Source organism: Nerophis ophidion, linkage group LG08, assembly GCF_033978795.1.
Source record: "Nerophis ophidion isolate RoL-2023_Sa linkage group LG08, RoL_Noph_v1.0, whole genome shotgun sequence".
Classification (NCBI taxonomy): Eukaryota; Metazoa; Chordata; class Actinopteri; order Syngnathiformes; family Syngnathidae; genus Nerophis; species Nerophis ophidion.
In genome coordinates, this window is record NC_084618.1 from 22,388,772 (window position 1) to 22,412,567 (window position 23,796).

General features: G+C 45.5%; 1 protein-coding gene across 11 annotated transcripts in view; it reads left to right on the forward strand.

Moving 5' to 3' along the window:
• LOC133557515 (disabled homolog 2-interacting protein-like) overlaps positions 1 to 23,796 on the forward strand; it is a 440,633-nt gene that overhangs the window by 407,784 nt on the left and 9,053 nt on the right. For 10 of the 11 annotated variants that reach the window (XM_061907996.1, XM_061907997.1, XM_061908002.1 and 7 more), the window contains 3 exons: positions 3,674 to 3,870; positions 5,809 to 6,673; positions 9,669 to 9,809. In XM_061907996.1, the coding sequence (XP_061763980.1) occupies positions 3,674 to 3,870; positions 5,809 to 6,673; positions 9,669 to 9,809 (1,203 nt within the window). The remainder of the gene's footprint in view (positions 1 to 3,673; positions 3,871 to 5,808; positions 6,674 to 9,668; positions 9,810 to 23,796) is intronic. The other variant, XM_061907998.1, reaches the window with a different exon arrangement.

Genomic DNA, 23,796 nt, shown 5'->3' on the forward strand with positions numbered 1-23,796 from the left:
TGTAAAGTTAGGAGGACATGCCTCATTTAGCGCAAAAAAGTCATTTGGTTTAAGCCAGGTTTCACTGAGACCGATGACGTTAAGATTGTTGTCTCTGATAATATCATTAACTGACAACGTTTTGGGAGACAATGATCTTATGTTTAAAAAACCTATATTATAGGTTGTGGGCTGTTTTAGGGAATTGTTGATCAAATTATCCGTAGTAGCAATATTAATAATGTTGTGTTTATTATGCCCAGTGCGTTCAGTATAATTACGACCATATCTAGGAATTGATACGACGGGAATGTTCCGATTGTTTGATTGTTGCTTTGATAAACTGCACGCATCATGGTTAGCCTCCTCAGTAACGGGGATTTTCCGATTGTTTGTTTGTTGCTTTGATAAACTGCACGCATCATAGTTAGCCATCTCAGTAACGGGGATTTTCCGATTGTTTGTTTGTTGCTTTGATAAACTGCACGCAACATAGTTAGCCACCTCAGTAACGGGGATTTTTCGATTGTTTGTTTGTTGCTTTGATAAACTGCACGCATCATAGTTAGCCACCTCGGTAAAACACATGTCCAACTCTGAAACACTCAAAGCAGAAAAAACTTGTTCTAATTTAACAGACTCCTTACCCAGACCAGTAGTCTCGCATCTTTCATCTAAATCCGTCTTCAGGATGGAGGGAAGTGGTGTTCTGTGGGGATTAGCCTTCTGCTTTGTTTTAAGCCCCGCTCGGCATCCGCGTTTCCGATCACACCGCTGGCGTCTGCTCCGTAGACGGCCCCCGCTGCTACTAGGCTCCGCTGCTTCACAGGCCGCTGGATGTAGCCGCCGACGTATTCCCATGCTAGTTAGCATGTTTAGCACGCCCGCGTCTATCAGTCCAAAACGGCCCGATATGTCCATATCCAGAAGTGGATGGATAGATGGATAATAATTTATTTATATTATATAATTATAATTATGGCGACTTGTCCAGGGTGTACGCCGCCTTCCGCCCGATTGTAGCTGAGATAGGCGCCAGCGACCCCAAAAGGGAATAAGCGGTAGGAAATGGATGGATAGATGGATAATAATTTATTTATATTATATAATTATAATTATGGCGACTTGTCCAGGGTGTACGCCGCCTTCTGCCCGATTGTAGCTGAGATAGGCGCCAGCGACCCCAAAAGGGAATAAGCGGTAGAAAATGGATGGATGGATGAATAAAATGTATTTATATTGTATAGTTATAATTATGGCGACTTGTCCAGGGTGTATGCCGCCTTCCGCCCGATTGTAGCTGAGATAGGCGCCAGCGACCCCAAAAGGGAATAAGCGGTAGAAAATGGATGGATAGATGGATAATAATTTATTTATATTATATAATTATAATTATGGCAACTTGTCCAGGGTGTACGCCGCCTTCCGCCCGATTGTAGCTGAGAGATAGGCGCCAGCGACCCCAAAAGGGAATAAGCGGTAGAAAATGGATGGATAGATGGATAATAATTTATTTATATTATATAATTATGGCGACTTGTCCAGGGTGTACGCTGCCTTCTGCCCGATTGTAGCTGAGATAGGCGCCAGCACCCCCCGCGGCCCCAAAAGGGAATAAGCGGTAGAAAATGGATGGATGGATGGATGGATGGATGGATAATAACATTTATTTATATTATATAATTATAATTATGGTGACTTGTCCAGGGTGTACACCGCCTTCTGCCCGATTGTAGCTGAGATAGGCGCCAGCGCCCCCCGCGACCCCAAAAGGGAATAAGCGGTAGGAAATGGATGGATGGATGGATAATAACATTTATTTAAACAATTTAAATTATGGCGACTTGTCCAGGGTGTACGCTGCCTTCTGCCCGATTGTAGCTGAGATAGGCGCCAGCACCCCCCGCGACCCCAAAAGGGAATAAGCGGTAGAAAATGGATGGATGGATGGATGGATAATAACATTTATTTATATAATTTAAATTATGGTGACCTGTCCAGAGTGTACACTGCCTTCTGCCCGATTGTAGCTGAGATAGGCGCCAGCGCCCCCCGCGACCCCAAAAGGGAATAAGCGGTAGAAAATGGATGGATGGATGGATAATAACATTTATCTATATAATTTTAATTATGGGGACTTGTCCAGGGTGTATGCTGCCTTCCGCCCGATTGTAGCTGAGATAGGCGCCAGCGCCCCCCGCGACCCCAAAAGGGAATAAGCGGTAGGAAATGGATGGATAGATGGATAACAACATTTATTTATATTATATAATTATAATTATGGCGACTTGTCCAGGGTGTACGCCGCCTTCCGCCCGATTGTAGCTGAGATAGGCGCCAGCGCCCCCCGCGACCACAAAAGGGAATAAGCGGTAGGAAATGGATGGATGGATGGATAACAACATTTATTTATATTATATAATTATAATCATAGCGACTTGTCCAGGATGTACACTGCCTTCCGCCCAATTGTAGCTGAGATAGGCGCCAGCGACCCCAAAAGGGAATACGCGGTAGTAAATGGATGGATGGATGGATAATAACATTTATTTATATTATATAATTATAATTATGGTGACTTGTCCAGGGTGTACGCCGCCTTCTGCCCGATTGTAGCTGAGATAGGCGCCAGCGCCCCCCGCGACCCCAAAAGGGAATAAGCGGTAGAAAATGGATGGATGGATAATAACATTTATTTATATAATATAATTAAAATTATGGCGACTTGTCCAGGGTGTACACCGCCTTCCGCCCGATTGTAGCTGAGATAGGCGCCAGCGACCCCAAAAGGGAATAAGCGGTAGAAAATGGATGGATGGATGGATATTAAAGTTTAATATAATTATAATTATATAAATACATTTTAACTATATTAAAATTTTATAAAATTATAATTTATTAAATTACAGAATTATAATTATATTAAACTTCATCTAATAATTATATAGTACAATTTATTTATATTATACAATTATGATATTAAACTTTAATATAATTATAATTATATAATAATATGTATTTATATTATATAATTATATTAAACTTTAATATAATTATGATTATATAATATAATATATTTATATTATATAATTATAATTATATTAAACTTTAATATAATTATATAATATAATTTATTTTTATTATATCATTATATCCATATTAATTATTTTTTTTTAATTCACACCTTATTTACACTATTTTTTGACCGACTTGCACCATTTAATACTGGAAAATAACATTTTTAAATGAATAAATTCAGATTGATCGGCAACATATATTTAAAAAAAAAAAAGATTTTCGCTGATTTTTTTTTTTTTCCTAATCAAAATGAGGCAGTCAGCATCACTGAACACGTCTTGTAGCACACAACTTTGTGACGCATGTTCCCCTACAGCCAATCTCTAAATCCGTGTTTGACAGAACAATCCCAATGTTGACATTCCTGTCGGAGTCAGAGATGATGTAACGGGATTGTCCGTAAGTCAGGAGCTGGAAACGCTGCCAGGAACACATCAGCATGTTTATGGTGACGCAATCAATAATTCACCATTGCATCACATAAACAAGCGTGCAACACAATAATGGATTTTTTGGGTAATCATTAGAATCAACTCTTCCATGTCCTTCAATAATTAAAGAGACGCTCATCTTGACTCGGAACTGAAACGTGCGCATGAACTTTTTGTGCTTTAAGAGTTCCACCTCCAAGCTGGGACCTCTGCCGAGGATCCTGCGAGAGGTGACCACGGCGCTGACCAACCCCGCCGGCGGCGTCCAGACCGCGGCCGGGCAGCCGCCGCCGGAGCAAGGGGGCTCGTCGCCGCCCGCCGAGGCCAGCTGCAGCATCTCCAGCGGGCTGCAGAAGATGGTCATCGACAGCGACCTCACGGGGTAAACACAAATACGATTTTGCATTTCCCATGTCTTTTCATGCGTGACGGGAAGAATCCCGAACAATGAGAGTTGATCTGCGAGACTGTGTAAAAGGTAGCCACGAGGTGTTCAAAACCAAGGCCGGGTTATACCAAAGACTATAAAAATGGGAGCCGTTACCTCCCTGCTTGGGACTCTGCATCAAAGGTTGGAATTGGGGGGTTAACGGAACGCTCTTCCTGACCACCTGATGGCACCTCAGACTGTGAATGCTTTTAAAAAAGGCTTAAAAAAACATATTTTTAAAAAAAGCCTTTTTATAGATATGCATGCTGGTTCTAGCTATTGAACTTTAAAGGGCACACCAACATGAATACCAAATAACAATAATAAAAGGATTGGCAACACTAAATTGGCCCTAGTGTGTGAATGTGAGTGTGAATGTTGTCTGTCTATCTGTGTTGGCCCTGCGATGAGATGGCGACTTGTCCAGGGTGTACCCCGCCTTCCGCCCGATTGTAGCTGAGATAGGCGCCAGCGCCCCCCGCGACCCCAAAAGGGAATAAGCGGTAGAAAATGGATGGATGGAAAACGATAAAAATACGGAACACGTACTTTTGTTTCTAAATTATTCCCTTTTTCAAGGGACGGTTGGCAACTCTTGTAGCATGTCAATCGCAAAGCCAGTTTATGTTAGCATCAAGCTAGCACATTTTTTTTACAAACGTCGAGCCTTACTTAACTTACGTTTAAGTGTTTTTTTTATATACATTACCGTATTTTTCGCACTGTAGAGCGCACCGGGTATATCAGCCGTCGCAAATCAGTTATTTAAAGAAATGTTTATTTACATACCTTAATTGTTTCCAAACAATGCCTGCAACAAGGCAGTAAAACGGGAGTTTGAACAAAACACAAGTCATCGTCATGAACCCATTAGCTGCGCAAGCTAGCCCTCCAATCAGCTAAACAGACTCAATAACTCCACGGTGACGTTTTGGCGAATTTACAGAGGAATTGGTGAAATTGAAACAATACAAAAAGAATGCCAATGTAAGTTAATAAGACTAAACACAGATACTCGTAAATGTGTTAGCATATTCCAATTCAATCCACTGTATTTATATAGCACATTTAAACAACAAAATGTTTCCAAAGTGCTGCACAACAATATTAAAAACAACATTCAAATACTATCCTGAGCTCCACCAATGACTGAATAAAAACAAAAGATTCAAATAAATAATAATAAATACATATAAAACCAATATATAATAAATATAATTAAAAACGATTTAAGAGTGAAACCAATTAAAACAGTAAATAGAAATAAAAATTTTTAAACACAAATATTAGCTAATGACGCTAGCTTGATTACATTAAGATAGCGCGTAGAAATATGCACGACAACACCCCTACAGACATCACACATGAGACAATTTAGTAAGTATGAATTGTTTTAGTTACATTGTAAAACTTATAAACGTTGTTTGGAGCGATGAATGAAGATTGAATGCGAGTAGAAACGTTATGAACGACAAAAAAAGACCTAGGTCCTATGCGGTAAATAGAAAAGCACATGCAGTGAGTGAAGTCAGCCAAAAGATGGCGTCGTAGCACAAACAATAATGCACCTTTTCAGCGTATTTGCTTTGTTTATTTTAAAAAACTAAAAAAGAAAAATCCATTCATTACCTGCATCGTTTTATAAGCCGCAGGGTTCAAAGTGTAGGGAATAGTCTGGAATTGACAGTACTTTGTTGGCGTTGAAATTCGCAACATCCCTGAGAGGTACTATAGTTCGTCTGAGTCCGCTCTCAGTGCTGCTGGAGTGATCGCTAAGCGCCAAAGTGCAACCCAGGTATGGAAACACCGCGGAAACAGCGGGGTTTGTGTACTCATCCTTCGTTTCTGCGTTCTTCCGTTAATATTCAGTACTTCCTGTCTTCCTCTCAGGTTGGTGGACTTCACCCGCCTGCCGTCTCCCACCCCAGAAAACAAAGACTTATTTTTCGTGACGAGGACCTCGGGCATCCAGCCTTCGCCGGCGCGCAGCTCAAGCTACTCGGAGACCAACGAGCCGGATGTGGGCGTGGCCAACGGGAGCAAGAGTCTGTCCATGGTGGACCTGCAGGACCCGCGCGGTATGGAAGGCGGTCCAGGTCCCGGCAGCCCCGACACCCTGGCGGAGGTCCCGGCCTCCGTGGGAGTCTGGTCCTCCGCCAGGGTCCCTCAGTGCATTATCTCGGGCGGTCCGACCATGAGGAGGTCCGGCCTGACGGCGACCACCCCGAACACGGACGGCAGCGCCCCCGGTCGACCTGCCCAGCTTCTGGCGCCACTGTCCTTCCAGAACCCGGTCTACCAGATGGCCACCTGCCTGCCCGTGTCCCCGCGGGGGATGACCGACTCCGGCTCGGAGTGCCACAGCTCGGTCAGTTCCCATAGCAACAACGAGGACGGGAAGCACTCCTTCTTGAACCACGGCGGCGGGAGTAGCAGCGACGAGTACACCCGGCGCTCGGGCGAGTTCACCCGCCGGCAGCTCTCCCTCACCGAGGCGCAGCACCAGCCCGCCGTGCCCCGGCAGAACAGCGCCGGCCCTCAGCGGAGGATAGACCAGCCTCCCCCGCAGAGCGTCACCCGGGGTCGCACGCCTCCCAACCTGCTCGGCGGTGGCGGCGCCTACCCCAGGCCGGGCTCCGGCGGCATGATGACCTCGTCCCCGGACTGGCCCGTCGGCGGCGCTCGGTTACGGCAGCAGTCGTCGTCGTCCAAAGGCGACAGTCCCGAGACCAAGCAGAGGGCTCAGCACAAACAGGTATGGGCGCTCCTTTTAGCCAACAGTCCGACCAATCAGGGCTCCCCGGCAACAGCGAGGAGACAATCCACGTTAAAGGTTGTTTCTTTCCGTGTGGGCGGGCCTTCTGCGCTCGTCATTTGCATGCAGGGTCGCTTTACGGCGTTAGTGCGGACTGAGCGCCTTATTAGCCGCTCTTAGTCACGCCTGCGTGTGCACACAAGGACAGGAGGCCGACCTCGCTGGGAGGCGGAGCTGCTGGCTTGGTGTGTGCGTGCGTGCGTGTGCATGTGTATGTGTGTGTGCGTGCTCGCGTGCGTTCATGCGCGCGTGCGTGTGTGTGCGTGCACGAGTGTGGGCGTGCTCGTGTGTGTGTGCGTGCACGAGTGCGGGCGTGAGCGTGCTTACGTGCGTGAGCGTGCAAGCGTGCGTGCGAGCGTGAGCCTGTTCGCGGTTGTGTGCGTGCACGAGTGCGGGCGTGAGCGTGCTCGTGTGTGTGTGCGTGCTTACGTGCGTGAGCGTGCTCGCGGGCGTGAGCGCGCTCGTGTGTGTGTGTGCGTGCACGAGTGCGGGCGTGAGCGTGCTCGTTTGTGTGCGTGCGTGCTTGTGCTCACGTGCGTGTGCGTGCGGGTGTGTGTGCTCGTGTGTGCGTGCGTGCTCACGTGTGCGTGCTCGTGTGTGTGTGCATGTGCTCACGTGCGTGAGCGGGCATGTATGCGTGTGCTCACGTGCGTGCACGAGTGCGGCCGTGAGCGTGCATGTGTGCGTGTGCTCACGTGTGTGCACGGGTGCGGCCGTGAGTGTGCTCGTGTGTGTGCTCGCGTGTGCGAGTGTGCTCACGTGCGTGCACGAGTGCGGGCGTGAGCGTGCATGTGTGTGTGTGCTCACGTGCGTGCAACAGTGCGGGTGTGAGCGTGCATGTGTGTGTGTGCTCACATGCGTGAGCGTGCATGTGTGCGTGCGCTCACGTGAGTGCACGAGTGCGGCCGTGAGCGTGCTCGCGTGTGTGCTCGCGTGCTCACGTGCGTGCACGAGTGTGGGCGTGAGCGTGCATGTGTGTGTGTGCTCACGTGCGTGCAAGAGTGCAGGCGTGAGCGTGCATGTGTGTGTGTGCTCACATGCGTGAGCGTTCATGTGTGCATGTGCTCACGTGCGCGCACAAGTGTGGCCGTGTGCGCGCTTGCGTGTGTGTGTGCATGTGCTCACGTGTGTGCACGAGTACAGGCGTGAGCGTGCTTACGTGCGTGAGCGTGCAAGCGTGCGTGCGAGCGTGAGCCTGCTCGCGGTTGTGTGCGTGCACGAGTGCGGGCGTGAGCGTGCTCGTGTGTGTGTGCGTGCATGCGTGCTTACGTGCGTGAGCGTGCTCGCGGGTGTGTGCGTGCTCGTGTGTGTGTGTGCGTGCACGAGTGCGGGCGTGAGCGTGCTCGTTTGTGTGCGTGCGTGCTTGTGCTCACGTGCGTGTGCGTGCACGTGTGCGGGTGTGTGTGCTTGTGTGTGCGTGCGTGCTCACGTGCGCGGCCGTGTGCGTGCTCGTGTGTGTGTGCATGTGCTCACGTGTGTGCACGAGTGCGGCCGTGAGCGTGCATGTGTGCGTGTGCTCACGTGCGTGCACGAGTGCGGCCGTGAGTGTGCTCGTGTGTGTGCTCGCGTGTGCGAGTGTGCTCACGAGCGTGCACGTGTGTGTGTGCTCACGTGCGTGCAACAGTGCGGGTGTGAGCGTGCATGTGTGCGTGCGCTCACGTGAGTGCACGAGTGCGGCCGTGAGCGTGCTCGCGTGTGTGCTCGCGTGCTCACGTGCGTGCACGAGTGCGGGCGTGAGCGTGCATGTGTGTGTGTGCTCACGTGCGTGCACGAGTGTGGGCGTGAGCGTGCATGTGTGTGTGTGCTCACGTGCGTGCAAGAGTGCGGGCGTGAGCGTGCATGTGTGTGTGTGCTCACGTGCGTGAGCGTTCATGTGTGCATGTGCTCACGTGCGTGCACATGTGTGGGCATGTGCGCACTTGCGTGTGTGTGTGCATGTGCTCACGTGTGTGCACGAGTGCGGCCGTGAGCGTGCTCGTGTGTGTGCTCGCGTGTGTGTGCGGGCGTGTGTGTGTGTCCTCACGTGAGAGCACGAGTGCGGGCGTGAGCGTGCATGTGTGTGTGTGCTCACGTGCGTGCACGAGTGTGGGCGTGAGCGTGCATGTGTGTGTGTGCTCACGTGCGTGCAAGAGTGCGGGCGTGAGCGTGCATGTGTGTGTGTGCTCACGTGCGTGCAAGAGTGCGGGCGTGAGCGTGCATGTGTGTGTGTGCTCACGTGCGTGCAAGAGTGCGGGCGTGAGCGTGCATGTGTGTGTGTGCTCACGTGCGTGAGCGTTCATGTGTGCATGTGCTCACGTGCGTGCACAAGTGTGGGCGTGTGCGCACTTGCGTGTGTGCATGTGCTCACGTGTGTGCACGAGTGCGGCCATGAGCGTGCTCGTGTGTGTGTGCGGGCGTGTGTGTGTGTCCTCACGTGAGAGCACGAGTGCGGGCGTGAGCGTGCTCGTGTGTGTGCACGAGTGCGGCCATGAGCGTGCTCGTGTGTGTGTGCGGGCGTGTGTGTGTGTCCTCACGTGAGAGCACGAGTGCGGGCGTGAGCGTGCTCGTGTGTGTGCACACCTTTGTGTGTTTACTACACTTTTAAAGTCCTACCAGTGGTTAATGGTCGCCCTTGGTCACGGGATGAAGGCGTGGTTAAACCACTGGGCTGGCTGCTTGTCATACACAGTGAGCGGCCGTGCAGCCGGCATCAGAGTGAGACGTCGCCTCGTCATTTAAGCGTCTCCGGTCCACTTAGAAAAGTTCCAAGCTCAACTCCGGCTTTTGACATTTCACCCGCTTGTGTCCACATGTTCATTTTCAGCTTTTTTCTGTTGTTGTTGTTTGCCAAGCCCTCGCACCCCCCCCCCCCCTCCCCTTGTGCCTTCCGCTCATGTGTGTGTATGTGTGTGTGTGCGTGTGTGTGCTGTGTGTTTTGTGTGCTGGTTCCCACTAGGCCCCTCCCCCAGTGAACCCCATTGCACTGGACCGCACAGCAGCCTGGCTGTTGAATATGAATATGCAGTATTTAGACCATCATGAGGGGATGGAGCAGCACTCACTGAGACTCAGAGGAGATGTGACACATGTGCAGAAGGTAACATAGACCCCCCCCCTCCCCCCGAAACCACACCTGACCCCCCCCCCCTCCCTCATCGCTACTTTTTTCCCCAGCACGCCTCTCTTACTGCCAACAAACCTACATGTTCCTCTCACGCTTGCAGCATTTCCTCAAATAGCGGTTTATTTACTCATTGTGACGGAAAAACACAAAAAAATACATCTACCGTATTTTCCAGACCATAGGGCGCGCCGATCTAGTCAACTCTATTTTCACACAAAAGGTGCACTAAAGGGGTCATGTTATTATTCTTTATCTTAAAAAAATGTTGATAAATTTGTGTAGTGTCCTATATTTTCAATGGAATATATAACATGTTGCTGTTTACTCAAGTCAAAGTGCAGTCCATCAACCAATGTTTATTTATATAGCCCTAAATCACAAACGTCTCAAAAGGCTGCACAAGCCGCAGTGACATCCTCGGTTCAGAGCCCACAAAAGTGCAAGGAAAAACTCAAGGGGAATACCGCAGTCCACACGTCTCTAATGTGTGACTGTCATCTACTGGTCACACTTATCATTACACCATGTACCAAATAAAATAGCGCCTGGGCCAGTAAAGTTAAAGAACCACTGATAGTCTCCCCCTTTGTCCCATTTTAGTCCATTAGTACCCTCCTTAGTCACCTTTTAGTCCATTAGTCCCCCGTCCCCTTTTAGTCTCTCTTTAATCCATTAGCCACCTTTTAGTCCATTAGTCCCCTTTTACTGACATTTTAGTCCATCAGCCCCCTTGTAGCCCCCCCCCCCCCCCCCTACACACACACACTTAATCCCCCTTTAGTCCTTTAGTCACTTTTCAGTCCATTAGTCCTCCTTTAGTCCCCTTGTCCCCATTTAGTCCATTGGTCCCCTTTTAGTCTCTCTTTAGTCCATTAGTACCTCCCTCAGTCCCCTTTTAGTCCATTAGTCCCCTTAGTCACTTTTCAGTCCATTAGTCCTCTTTTAGTCGATTAGTCCTCCTTTAGTCCATTAGTCCCCCTTTAGTCCATTAGTCCCCTTAGTCACTTTTCAGTCCATTAGTCCCCTTTTAGTCCATTAGTCCTCTTTTATTCCATTAGTCCCCTTGTCCCCATTTAGTCCATTGGTCCCCTTTTAGTCTCTCTTTAGTCCATTAGTCCCCCCTTTAGTCCCCTTTTGGTCCATTAACCCCTTATAGTCATGTGTTAGTCCATCAGCCCCTTTGTAATACCCCCCCCAGTCCCCTTTTAGTCCATTAGTCCTCCTTATTCACTTTTCAGTCCTTTAGTCCATTAGTCTCCCTTAATCACCTTTTGGTCCATTAGTCCCATTTTAGTCCATTAGTCCCCTTTCCCCCCATTTAGTCCATTGGTCCCTTTTTAGCTCTGTTGAGTCCATTAGTCCCCCTTAGTCACTTTTCAGTCCATTAGTCCCTTTTAATCCATTAGTCCTCCTTTAGTCCATTAATCACTCCCTTAGTCCCCTTTTAGTCCATTAGTCCCCTTAGTCACTTTTCAGTCCATTAGTCCTCCATTAGTCCCCTTGTCCCCATTTACTCCATTGATCCCCTTTTAGTCTCTCTTTAGTCCATTAGTCCCCCCTTAATTCCCCTCCTTAGTCCCCTTTTAGTCCATTAACCCCTTATAGTCATGTGTTAGTCCATCAGCCCCCTTGTAACCCCCCCTCCCATAGTCCCCTTTTAGTCCATTATTCCCCCTTATTCACTTTTCAGTCCTTTAGTCCATTAGTCTCCCCTTAGTCACCTTTTGGTCCATTAGTCCCGTTTTGGCCCATTACTCATCCTGTAGTCCATTAGTCCCCTTTTCCCCCATTTAGTCCATTGGTCCATTTTCAGCCTCTGTTCAGTCCGTTAGTCCCCCCTTTAGTCCCCGCCTTAGTCCCCTTTTAGTCCATTAACCCCTTATAGTCATGTGTTAGTCCATCAGCCCCCTGGTAATCGCCCCCCCCCCCCCGCCCCCCCAGTCCCCTTTTAGTCCATTAGTCCCCCTTATTCACTTTTCAGTCCTTTAGTCCATTAGTCTCCCCTTAGTCACCTTTTGGTCCATTAGTCCCGTTTTGGCCCATTACTCATCCTGTAGTCCATTAGTCCCCTTTTCCCCCATTTAGTCCATTGGTCCATTTTTAGCCTCTGTTCAGTCCATGAGTCCCCCCTTTAGTCCCCGCCTTAGTCCCCTTTTAGTCCATTAACCCCTTATAGTCATGTGTTAGTCCATCAGCCCCCTGGTAATTCCCCCCCCCCCGTCCCCTTTTCCCCCATTTAGTCCATTGGTCCCTTTTTAGCCTCTGTTTAGCGCCCCCCCCCCCCGCCCCCTTAGTCCCCTTTTAGTCCATTCCCCCTTAGCCACTTTTCAGTCCATTAGTCCCTTTTAGTCACGTTTTAGTCCATCAGCCCTCTTGTCGTCGCCCCCTTAATCCCCTTTTAGCATATTAGTCCCCCTTAGTCACTTTTCAGTCCTTTAGTCTCCCCTTAGTCCCCTATTAGTCCCCTATTAGTCCCCTATTAGTTAATTAGTCCTCCTTTAGTCCATTAGTCCCCCGCTTAGTCCCCCGCTTAGTCCCCTTTTAGTCCCTTAGTCCCCTTTTAGTCCATTAGTCCTCCTTACACCATGTACCAAATAAAATAGCGTCGAGGTCGGTAAAGTTAAAGTAGCACCGATAGTCAGTGAAATTTGTCCTCTGCATTTGACCCATCAGCCTTGATCACCCCCTGGGAGGTGAGGGGAGCAGTGAGCAGCAGCGGTGGCCGCGCCCGGGAATCAATTTTTGGTGATTTAATCCCCAATTCCAACCCTTGATGCTGAGTGCCAAGCAAGGAGGTAATGGGTCCCATTTTTATAGTCTTTGGTGTGACTCGGCCGGGGTATGAACTCACAACCTACCCATCTCAGGGCGGACACTCCAAAAAGCGGAATTATTCCATACATGAGGCGCACTGTCCAGTTTTGAGAAAATGAAATGATTTTAGGTGCGCTTTATAGTCTGAAAAATACAGTATTTATTATTATTTACTATGGGGGGGCATCGCTCGGTTGATGGATTGGCCATGCCAGCAACTTGAGGGTTCCAGGTTCGATTCCCCGCTTCCGCCATCCTAGTCACTGCTGTTGTGTCCTTGAGCAAGACACTTTACCCGCCTGCTCCCAGTGCCACCCACACTGCTTGAGATGTAACTTAGATCTTGAGTTTCACTATGTAAAAGCCCTTTGAGTCACTACAGAAAAGCACTATATAAATATATCATTTTACATTATAATTCCACCACAAAACGTTTAGTTTTTGTCCGATTTGAACCGTTCCAAGTAACAAAGTGTTCAGCTCGATCGGAAAATCCTGAGTCACCCACGCACCTGCCAAAAAAATAAATATCCCAAATTACCCAGAATTCCCGGTTTTCCAGGACATTATGTCCGTCAAAAATGAATAAACCATTTTTCCGACACTCCACTCGCCTCCAACAAATACCATTTTATAAGTTGAAAAAAAAATTCCAGGAATTCCCTATTTTCACCTCTTCCTGGAAAGTTTTCATTGTTCTCATTTGTCAACCGCTTTTCCTCATTCCACCTTCAAAACATCCTTCTTAATTGGAACAACAAAACTAAAAAATGTTTTTTTCGTAATATTTTCCCGTTTTTTTTTTTTTTTTTTCAATTTCAGGAATTCCAAAATACGCATTTGAGTTCAAACTGTTACTACGTCAACATTTTTCAACCGTTTTGAAAAATTCCAACACCAACCCATTCATATCATCTAGGACAATTGTAGTATTACCTATAGTTTCAAAAATGTCATGTTTTACATGAAATTGTACAATTTCTAGGAAATTCACATTTCAATGAATGGACAAATTCCCTGGTAAAAATCATGTTGAAACTAATACAAGATTTTTTAAAATTTTTTTTTTAGGTTACAATTGTGAATAATAACCACGAGTAATTAACTAGTGGTTATTGCAGTTTTAGCGTTTTTCTGTGGGTTTTAAGAAAATGCATAGAAACAAATAAGGCTCCTTTCTATTGCTTGCTGAGTAAACAACCACTCTCAGACACTATTTCAGGAAATTTAGTAGAAACATATTTACCCTGAGATGAAACTTTGTGTGTGTGTGTGTGTGTGTGTGTGTGTGTGTGTGTGTGTGTGTGTGTGTGTGTGTGTGTGATTAAGTGTAGTGCATTTTGTGTGTCTGCTTTTTTGTCAGCAGTATCAGCCCCCTTTGCTCCTCCTTTTAGTCCCCCCTTAGTCCACCTATGCTCTGGTCTCTTTTTAGACCCCCCATTAGTCCTCTTTTAGTCTCTCATTGTCCCACTTTACTCCACTAGCCCCCTTAGTCCTCATTTGGTACCCTTTTAGTCCATTAGTCCCCTTTTAGTCCTCTTGTAGTCCCCTTTTAGTCATTAAAGTTAAAGTACCAATGATTGTCACACACGCTAGGTGTGGCGAAATTATCCTCTGCATTTGACCCATCACCCTTGATCACCTAGTCCCTTCCCTTAGTCCTCTTTTAGTGCATTGGTCCCCTTTTAGTGTCACTATAGTCCATTAGTCTCCCCTTTAGTCCCTTTTCAGCCCTTCAGTCCCTTAATCCCCTTGTAGTCCATTAGGCCCCCTCAGTTACTTTTCAGTCCATTAGTCCCTTTTTAGTCTATTAGTCCCCCTTAATTTGACCCATCACCCTTGATCACCTAGTCCCTCCCTTAGTCCTCTTTTAGTGCATTGGTCCCCTTTTAGTGTCTCTATAGTCCATTAGTCCCCCTTTTACTCCCTTTTCAGCCCTTCAGTCCCTTAATCCCCTTGTAGTCCATTAGGCCCCCTCAGTTACTTTTCAGTCCATTAGTCCCTTTTTAGTCTATTAGTCCCCTTAATTTGACCCATCACCCTTGATCACCTAGTCCCTCCTTAGTCCTCTTTTAGTGCATTGGTCCCCTTTTAGTGTCTCTATAGTCCATTAGTCCCCCTTTTACTCCCTTTTCAGCCCTTCAGTCCCTTAATCCCCTTGTAGTCCATTAGGCCCCCTCAGTTACTTTTCAGTCCAGTAGTCCCTTTTTAGTCTATTAGTCCCCCTTAGTCACTTTTCACTCAATAGTCCCCTTTTAGTCAATTAGTCCCCCTTAGTCACTTTTCAGTCCTTTAGTCCCTTTTGGTCCATCTGTCTCCCCTCAGTCTCCTTTAAGTCCACCGGTCCTCTTTTAGTCTATCTTTAATCCATTAGTCCCCCTTAGTTACTTTTCAGTCCATTAGTCCCCTTTTAGTCCATTAGTCCCCCTTAGTCACTTTTCAGTCCTTTAGTCCATTAGTCTCCCCCTAACCCCCTTTTAGTTCATTAGTCTCTCCTTAGTCACCTTATAGTCCATTAGACCCCCCCCCCGTCCTATTTAGTCTCTTATTTATTCCATTAGTCCTCCCATTTGTCCCCTTTTAGACCCTTAGTCACATTTCCATCCTTTAGTACCATTTTAGTCCATTAGTCCCCCTTAGTCACTCTTCAGTCCTTTAGTCCCTTTAAGTCCCCTTTTAGTTCATCTGTCTCTCCCCAGTCCCCTCTTAGTTCACCTATCCTCTTTTAGTCTCACTCTAGTCCATTAGTCCCTCTTCAGTCCATTAGTCCCGTCCTTAGTCACCTTTTAGTCCATTAGTCCCCCTTAGTCACATTTTAGTCCATTAGTCCCCTTTTAGTCCATTGGTCCCCTTTTAGTCTCTCTTTAGTCCATTAGTGCCCCCTTAGTCCCCATTTGAGTCCATTAATCCCCGTTAGTCACCTTTTAGTCCATAAGTCTCTCCTTAGTCGCCTTACAGAACTTTAGTCCCCCTGTTCCGTTTTAGTCCATTGGCCCCTTTTTAGTCTCCCATTAGTCCCCCTTTTAGTCCATTAGTCACTTTTCAGTCAATTAGTCCCCTTTTAGTCCATTAGTCCCCCTTTTAGTCCATTTGTCCCCCTTAGTCACGTTTCAGTATTTAGTCCATTAGTCTCCCCTAAGTTCCGTTTTAGTCCATTAGGCCCCCCGTTCCCTTTTAGTCAATTGGTCCCCTTTTAGTCTCTCTTTAGTCCATTAGTCCCCCACCTCTTAATCCCCTTTTAGGCAAGTAGTCCCCCTTAGTCCCTTTTCAGTCCTTTAGTCTATTAGACTCCCCTTAGTCACCTCTTAGTCCCCCCGTCCCCTTTTAGTCCATTGGTCCCTTTTTAGTCTCCCTTTAGTCCATTAGTCCCTCTTAGTCACTTTTCAGTCCATTAGTCCCCTTTTAGTCCTTTAGTACCCCTTAGTCTTCTTTTAGTTCATTAGTCCCCCTTAGTCACTTTTCAGTCCTTTAGTCCATTAGTCTCCCCTTAGTCAAATCTTAGTCCATTAGTCCCCCCATCTCCTTTTAGTCCATTGGTCCCCTTTTAGTCTCTCTTAAGTCCATTATCCCCCCTGCCCTCAGTCCCCTTTTTGTCCATTAGTCCCCCTTAGTCACTTTTCAGTCCTTTAGTCCATTAGTCCCCCTTTTAATCCATTAGTCCCCCTTAGTCCCCTTTTAGTTCATTAGTCCCCCTTAGTCACTTTTCAGTCCTTTAGTCCATTAGCCATGGAAAACGACTTCCGGACGGCTTCGAAGCGATTCTGGACCACCATACGGCGCCTCAGGAAGGGGAAGCAGTGCACTATCAACACCGTGTATGGTGCGGATGGTGTTCTGCTGACTTCGACTGCGGATGTTGTGGATCGGTGGAGGGAATACTTCGAAGACCTCCTCAATCCCACCAACACGTCTTTCTTTGAGGAAGCGGTGCCTGGGGAATCTGTAGTGGACTCTCCTATTTCTGGGGCTGAGGTCGCTGAGGTAGTTAAAAAGCTCCTCGGCGACAAGGCCCCGGGGGTGGATGAGATCCGCCCGGAGTTCCTTAAGGCTCTGGATGCTGTGGGGCTGTCTTGGTTGACAAGACTCTGCAGCATCGCGTGGACATCGGGGGCGGTACCTCTGGATTGGCAGACCGGGGTGGTGGTCCCTCTCTTTAAGAAGGGGGACCGGAGGGTGTGTTCCAACTATCGTGGGATCACACTCCTCAGCCTTCCCGGTAAGGTTTATTCAGGTGTACTGGAGAGGAGGCTTCGCCGGATAGTCGAACCTCGGATTCAGGAGGAACAGTGTGGTTTTCGTCCTGGTCGTGGAACTGTGGACCAGCTCTATACTCTCGGCAGGGTTCTTGAGGGTGCATGGGAGTTTGCCCAACCAGTCTACATGTGCTTTGTGGACTTGGAGAAGGCATTCGACCGTGTCCCTCGGGAAGTCCTGTGGGGAGTGCTCAGAGAGTATGGGGTATCGGAATGTCTTATTGTGGCGGTCCGCTCCCTGTATGATCAGTGTCAGAGCTTGGTCCGCATTGCTGGCAGTAAGTCGGACACGTTTCCAGTGAAGGTTGGACTCCGCCAAGGCTGTCCTTTGTCACCGATTCTGTTCATAACTTTTATGGACAGAATTTCTAGGCGCAGTCAAGGCGTTGAGGGGTTCCGGTTTGGTGGCCACGGGATTAGGTCTCTGCTTTTTGCAGATGATGTAGCCCTGATGGCTTCATCTGGCCGGGATCTTCAGCTCTCACTGGATCGGTTCGCAGCCGAGTGTGAAGCGACCGGAATGAGAATCAGCACCTCCAAGTCCGAGTCCATGGTTCTCGCCCGGAAAAGGGTGGAGTGCCATCTCCGGGTTGGGGAGGAGACCCTGCCCCAAGTGGAGGAGTTCAAGTACCTAGGAGTCTTGTTCACGAGTGGGGGAAGAGTGGATCGTGAGATCGACAGGCGGATCGGTGCGGCGTCTTCAGTAATGCGGACGTTGTATCGATCCGTTGTGGTGAAGAAGGAGCTGAGCCGGAAGGCAAAGCTCTCAATTTACCGGTCGATCTACGTTCCCATCCTCACCTATGGTCATGAGCTTTGGGTCATGACTGAAAGGATAAGATCACGGGTACAAGCGGCCGAAATGAGTTTCCTCCGCCGGGTGGCGGGGCTCTCCCTTAGAGATAGGGTGAGAAGCTCTGCCATCCGGGAGGAGCTCAACGTAAAGCCGCTGCTCCTCCACATCGAGAGGAGCCAGATGAGGTGGTTCGGGCATCTGGTCAGGATGCCACCCGAACGCCTCCCTAGGGATGTGTTTAGGGCACGTCCAGCTGGTAGGAGGCCACGGGGAAGACCCAGGACACGTTGGAAAGACTATGTCTCCCGGCTGGCCTGGGAACGCCTCGGGATCCCCCGGGAAGAGCTAGACGAAGTGGCTGGAGATAGGGAAGTCTGGGCTTCCCTGCTTAGGCTGCTGCCCCCGCGACCCGACCTCGGATAAGCGGAAGATGATGGATGGATGGATGGATGGATAGTCCATTAGTCTCCCCTTAGTTCCCTTTTAGTCCATTTGGCCCCCCGTTCCCTTTTAGTCTCTCTTTAGTCCATTAGCCCCCCTTAATCCCTTTTTAGTCCATTAGTCCCCCTTAGTCACTTTTCAGTCCATTAGTCCCCTTTTAGTCCTTTGGTCCCCCTGTTCCCTTTGTAGTCCATTGGTCCCTTTTTAGTCTCCCTTTTGTCCATTAGTCCCCCTTTTAGTCCATTAGTACCCCTTAGTCTTCTTTTAGTTCATTAGTCCCCCTTAGTCACTTTTCAGTACTTTAGTCGCCTTTAGTCCATTAGTCTCCCCTTAGTCACATCTTAGTCCATTAGTCCCCCCATCTCCTTTTAGTCCATTGGTCCCCTTTTAGTCTCTCTTAAGTCCATTAGCCCCCCCCCCCAGTCCCCTTTTTGTCCATTAGTCCCCCTTAGTCACTTTTCAGTCCTTTAGTCCATTAGTCCCCCTTTTAATCCATTAGTCCCCCTTAGTCACGTTTCAGTCCTTTAGTCCATTAGTCTCCCTTTTAGTCCATTTGGCCCACAGTTCCCTTTTAGTCTCTCTTTAGTCCATTAGCCCCCCCTTAATCCCTTTTTAGTCCATTAGTCCCCCTTAGTCACTTTTCAGTCCATTAGTCCCCTTTTAGTCCTTTGGTCCCCCTGTTCCCTTTTTAGTCCATTAGTCCCCCTTTTAGTCCATTAGTACCCCTTAGTCTTCTTTTAGTTCATTAGTCCCCCTTAGTCACTTTTCAGTCCTTTAGTCCCCTTTAGTCCATTAGTCTCCCCGTTCCCTTTTTGTCTCCTTTAGTCCATTAGCCCCCCCTTAATCCCTTTTTAGTCCATTAGTCCCCCTTAGTCACTTTTCAGTCCTTTAGTCCATTGGTCCTCTTTTTTAAGTCTATCTTTAGTTCCCCTCTAGTCCATTGGTCGCCTTTTAGTCTCTCATTAGTCCCCCCTTAGTCTGTCTTCAGTCCATTAGAGACCTGTAGTCCTCCTCCAGCCTCCCCTGATTAATGTATTGATGTAAGGTGGTGCACATCAGCAGGTAAACAGTAGTTTTTAGGGGGCGGAGCCTAAAGGAGGCGTGTCCCAGTGGGCAGGTGACAAGTGAAGATGATTGGATGATGGAGGACATGAACGTGTGCAGAAACACTTTGCTCTTTCTAAGCTGCAAAAGTGTGTTGTCAGCAAATATTCATGTCGATGATCTTAAAGTTGTTTCCTTGTCATTTCTGAGGGATTTAATTCTTCAGTCACATCCTGCTGTCCAGTATCGTGGCCACTGATTGGCTCAGCCTCACTAGCATTACTGACATTAGCATGCTAACTTCTAAAGACAATTTTGCAGCTGAACACCTCAGCGTAATATAACTCGGTATGTGATAAATGATAACGGTAGCATTGTTACATGCTAGTTTATTTTGCCAATTTTGCAGCTGAACGCCTTAGTTATACAACATGGTACTTGATAAATGCTAACATGTTTGCATGCTAATGTTAACATTCTAGCATACTGACATAAGTCTTATAACTTGGTACTTGATTCGAGCCAACATCAACATTTTAACTTTTTTTTAGCCAATTTTACAGACAAACAAGTAATATAACTTGGTACTTGCTACATGCTAACATTAACCTTTAAACTTTTTTTAAGCCAATTTTACAGACGAACAAGTCATATATCTTGGTACTTTTTTACGAGCCAACATTACCATTTTAACTTTTTTTTAGACAATTTCACAGACGAACAAGTAATATAACTTGGTATTTTCTACATGCCAACTGTTATCATGCTAACATTAGCATTCTAACTTTTTTTTTGCCAATTTTACAGAAGAACAACTTAGTCATATAACTTGGTACTTGATACATGCTAACTGTTCGCATTTTAACTTTTTTTAGCTAATTTTACAAACAACTAACTCAAACTCATAACTTTGTACTTGATGCTTGCTAACTGTTATAATGCTAAAATTAGCATTTTAACTTATTTTAGCCAATTTTACAGAAGAACTCAGTCATATAACTTGGTACTTGATACATGCTAACATTTGCATTTTACAGAAGAACTTAGTCATATAACTTGATACTTGATACATGCTAATGTTAGCATACTAGCATTGGCATTTTTACTTATTTTAGCCAACTTTACAGCTGAACACCAAAGTCTTACAACTTGCTACTTGATACATGCTAACTGTTTGGATGCTAATGTTAGCATTCTAGCATACTAACATTAGCATTTGAACTTTTTTTTAGCCAATTTTACAGCCGAACACCACACAGTCATACAACTTGGTACTTGATACATGCTAACTGTTAGCATGCTAAAATGTTAACGGTGTATAACAACTCTTTCCACCAATATTCCACCAGCTGAACACCCTGGTACTTGATACACGCCAACATTAGCATTTTAACTTTTTTTTTGAAAATTCTATAGACGAACAAGTCATATAACTTGGTACTTGAGACATGCTAACTGTTTGCATGCTAACATTAGCATTTAAACCTTTTTTATAGCTAATTTTACAGACAAACAACTCAGTCATATAACTTGGTACTTGATACATGTTAACTGCTAGCATTCAAACTTTTTTTGCCAATTTTACAGCAGAACACCACAGAGTCATACAACTTGGTACTCGATACATGCTAACTGTTAGCATGCTAAAATGTCGACGGTGTATAACATAACTCTTTCCACCAATATTACATCTGAACACTCTGGTACTTGATAAATGCCATCATTAGCATTTTAACTTTTTTTTAGACAATTCTACAGACCAGGGGTCGGGAACCTTTTTGGCTGAGAGAGCCATGAAAGCCAAATATTTCAAAATGTATTTCCTTGAGAGCCATATCGTATTTTTTAACACTGAATACAACTAAATGCGTGCATTTTTAAGTAAGACCAACATTTTTAGAGTATAATAAGTCTCTTATTCTTTTTAATAACATTGTTATTCTGAAGGTAACCAATAATAAATAAAATGTCATGTCTGTTGATGATGTTTTTGTTTGGCCATGTGCTGTTTAAGTTCCTGTTTTTTTCCACTCCCTTGTCTGGTTTCCTTGGTTACTCATTTTGTCCACCCGGTTCTGGTGGACAAAATGCCTGCTCACCTGCTTCCCGAGCACTAATCAGAGGCAGTATTTAAGCTTGTCTTTGCCAGTCAGTCGCCCTGTGCTGACTTGTTTCATGCCTTGCCATAGTTTTGTGCTTCATGCCATGCCAAGTAAGTTTTGTTTGATTTATGTTCTTAGTCTGTTTATGCGTTAGCTCTGTTCCTTAGCCCTAGTTGTGCTTCCGCTGTGAGCGATTTTTGTTTGTATATTTTTTTAGTTAAAATTAAATCATGTTTTTACCTAAATGCCATGTCCCGAGTAGTCCGTCTGCCTTCTTGGGAGAACGACCCCGCAGCAAGCTGCAACCCCCCCCCCCCCTCGTGACATAAAATACTTCTTACCATTAATGCAACTTCTTGAACAGGTGCGGTAGAAAAACGGATGGATGGATTTAAATGCATGAGAATGTTTTATATTTTGTACGTTATTTTTAGCACTGTGATTACCAGCAAAATTATTCATAATTATCGCGTTAAGCAATGTCAGCTAGGATTCATCTGAGATCCAGATGCAGTCATCAAAAGAGCCACATCTGGCTCTAGAGCCATAGGTTCCCTACCCCTGCTACGGACGAACAAGTCATATAACTTGGTACTAGATACATGCTAACTGTTTGCATGCTAACATTAGCATTTAAACCTTTTTTTTTTTTTTAGCTAATTTTAGAGTCAACTCAGTCATATAACTTGGTACTTGCTAACTGTTAGCATGCTAACGTTAGCATTTAATTTTTTTTTTGCCAATTTTAGATGAACAAGTAATATAACTGTATTTTCTACATGTTAACTGTTAGCATGCTATTTTTTTGCTTTCTAGCATACAAACATTAGCATTTGAACTTTTTTTTTGCCAATTTTACAGCCGAACACCACACAGTCATACAACTTGGTACTCGATACATGCTTACAGTTAGCATGCTAACATTAGCATTAAAACCTTTTTTTTTTAGCTAATTTTACAAACAACTCAGTCATATAACTTGGTACTTGATGCATGCTAACATTAGCATTTAAACCTTTTTTTTTTTAGCTAATTTTACAGACAAACTCAGTCATATAACTTGGTACTTGATACATGCTAACTGTTAGCATGCTAACATTAGCATTTAATTTTTTTTTGCCAATTTTAGATGAACAAGTAATATAACTTTGTATTTTCTACATGCTAACTGTTAGCATGCTATTTTTTTAGCTTTCTAGCATATTTAACATTAGCATTTGAACTTTTTTTTGCCAATTTTACAGCAGAACACCACACAGTCATACAACTTGGTACTCGATACATGCTAACTTTTAGCATGCTAAAATGTCGACGGTGTATAACATGATAACTCTTTCCACCAATATTACATCTGAACACCCTGGTACTTGATACATGCCAACATTAGCATTTTACATTTTTTTTAGACAATTCTATAGACGAACAAGTCATATAACTTGGTACTTGATACATGCTAACTGTTTGCATGCTAAAATTAGCATTTAAACCTTTTTTTTAGCTAATTTTACAGACAAACAACTCAGTCATATAACTTGGTACTTGATACATGCTAACTTATCATGCTAACATTCGCATTTTACAGAAGAACAACTTAGTCATATAACTTGATACTTGATACATGCTAACATTAGCATTTAAAATTCTTTTTTTTTTTTTTTGCCAATTTTACAGACTAACAAGTCATGTAACTTAGTACTTGATATATGCTAACTGTAAGCATGCTAATGTTAGCATTCTAGCATACTAACATTAACATTTCAACTTGTTTAGCCAACTTTACAGCCGAAGACCACACAGTCATACAACTTGGTATTTGATGCACGTTTACTGTTAGCATGCTAATGTTAGCACACTAACATTAGCATTTTTACTTATTTTAGCCAACTTTACAGCCGAACACCAAAGTCTTACAACTTGCTACTTGATACATGCTAACTGTTTGCATGCTAATGTTAGCATTCTAGCATACTAATATTAACATTTGAACTTTTTTTAGCCAATTTTACAGACAAACAACTCAGTCATATAACTTGGTACTTGATACATGCTAACTGTTAGCATGCTAACATTAGCATTTTAATTATTTTTTGCCAATTTTAGATGAACAGCACACAGTCATACAACTTGGTACTTGATATATGCTAACTGTTAACATGCTAATATTAGCATACTAGCAGTAGCATTTTAACTTATTCTAGCCAACTTTACAACCTAATACCACAGTCATACAACTTGGTACTTGATACATGCTAACTGTTTGCATGCTAAAATGTCAACGGTGTATAACATGCTAACTCTTTCCGCCAATATTACAGCTGAACACCCTGATACTTGATACATGCTAACTGATCAAGCTAATATATGACTTGGCACTTGACGCACTCATGCTAACATTAGTATTTAAGTTTTGCTTGCACTTTTCAGCATTCACACACAATTTCTCCTACACTTGCATATTCTATTTTTTTTGCGTAATGTTCTAATCCGAAACGTTTTCATTTGGTCTTTAG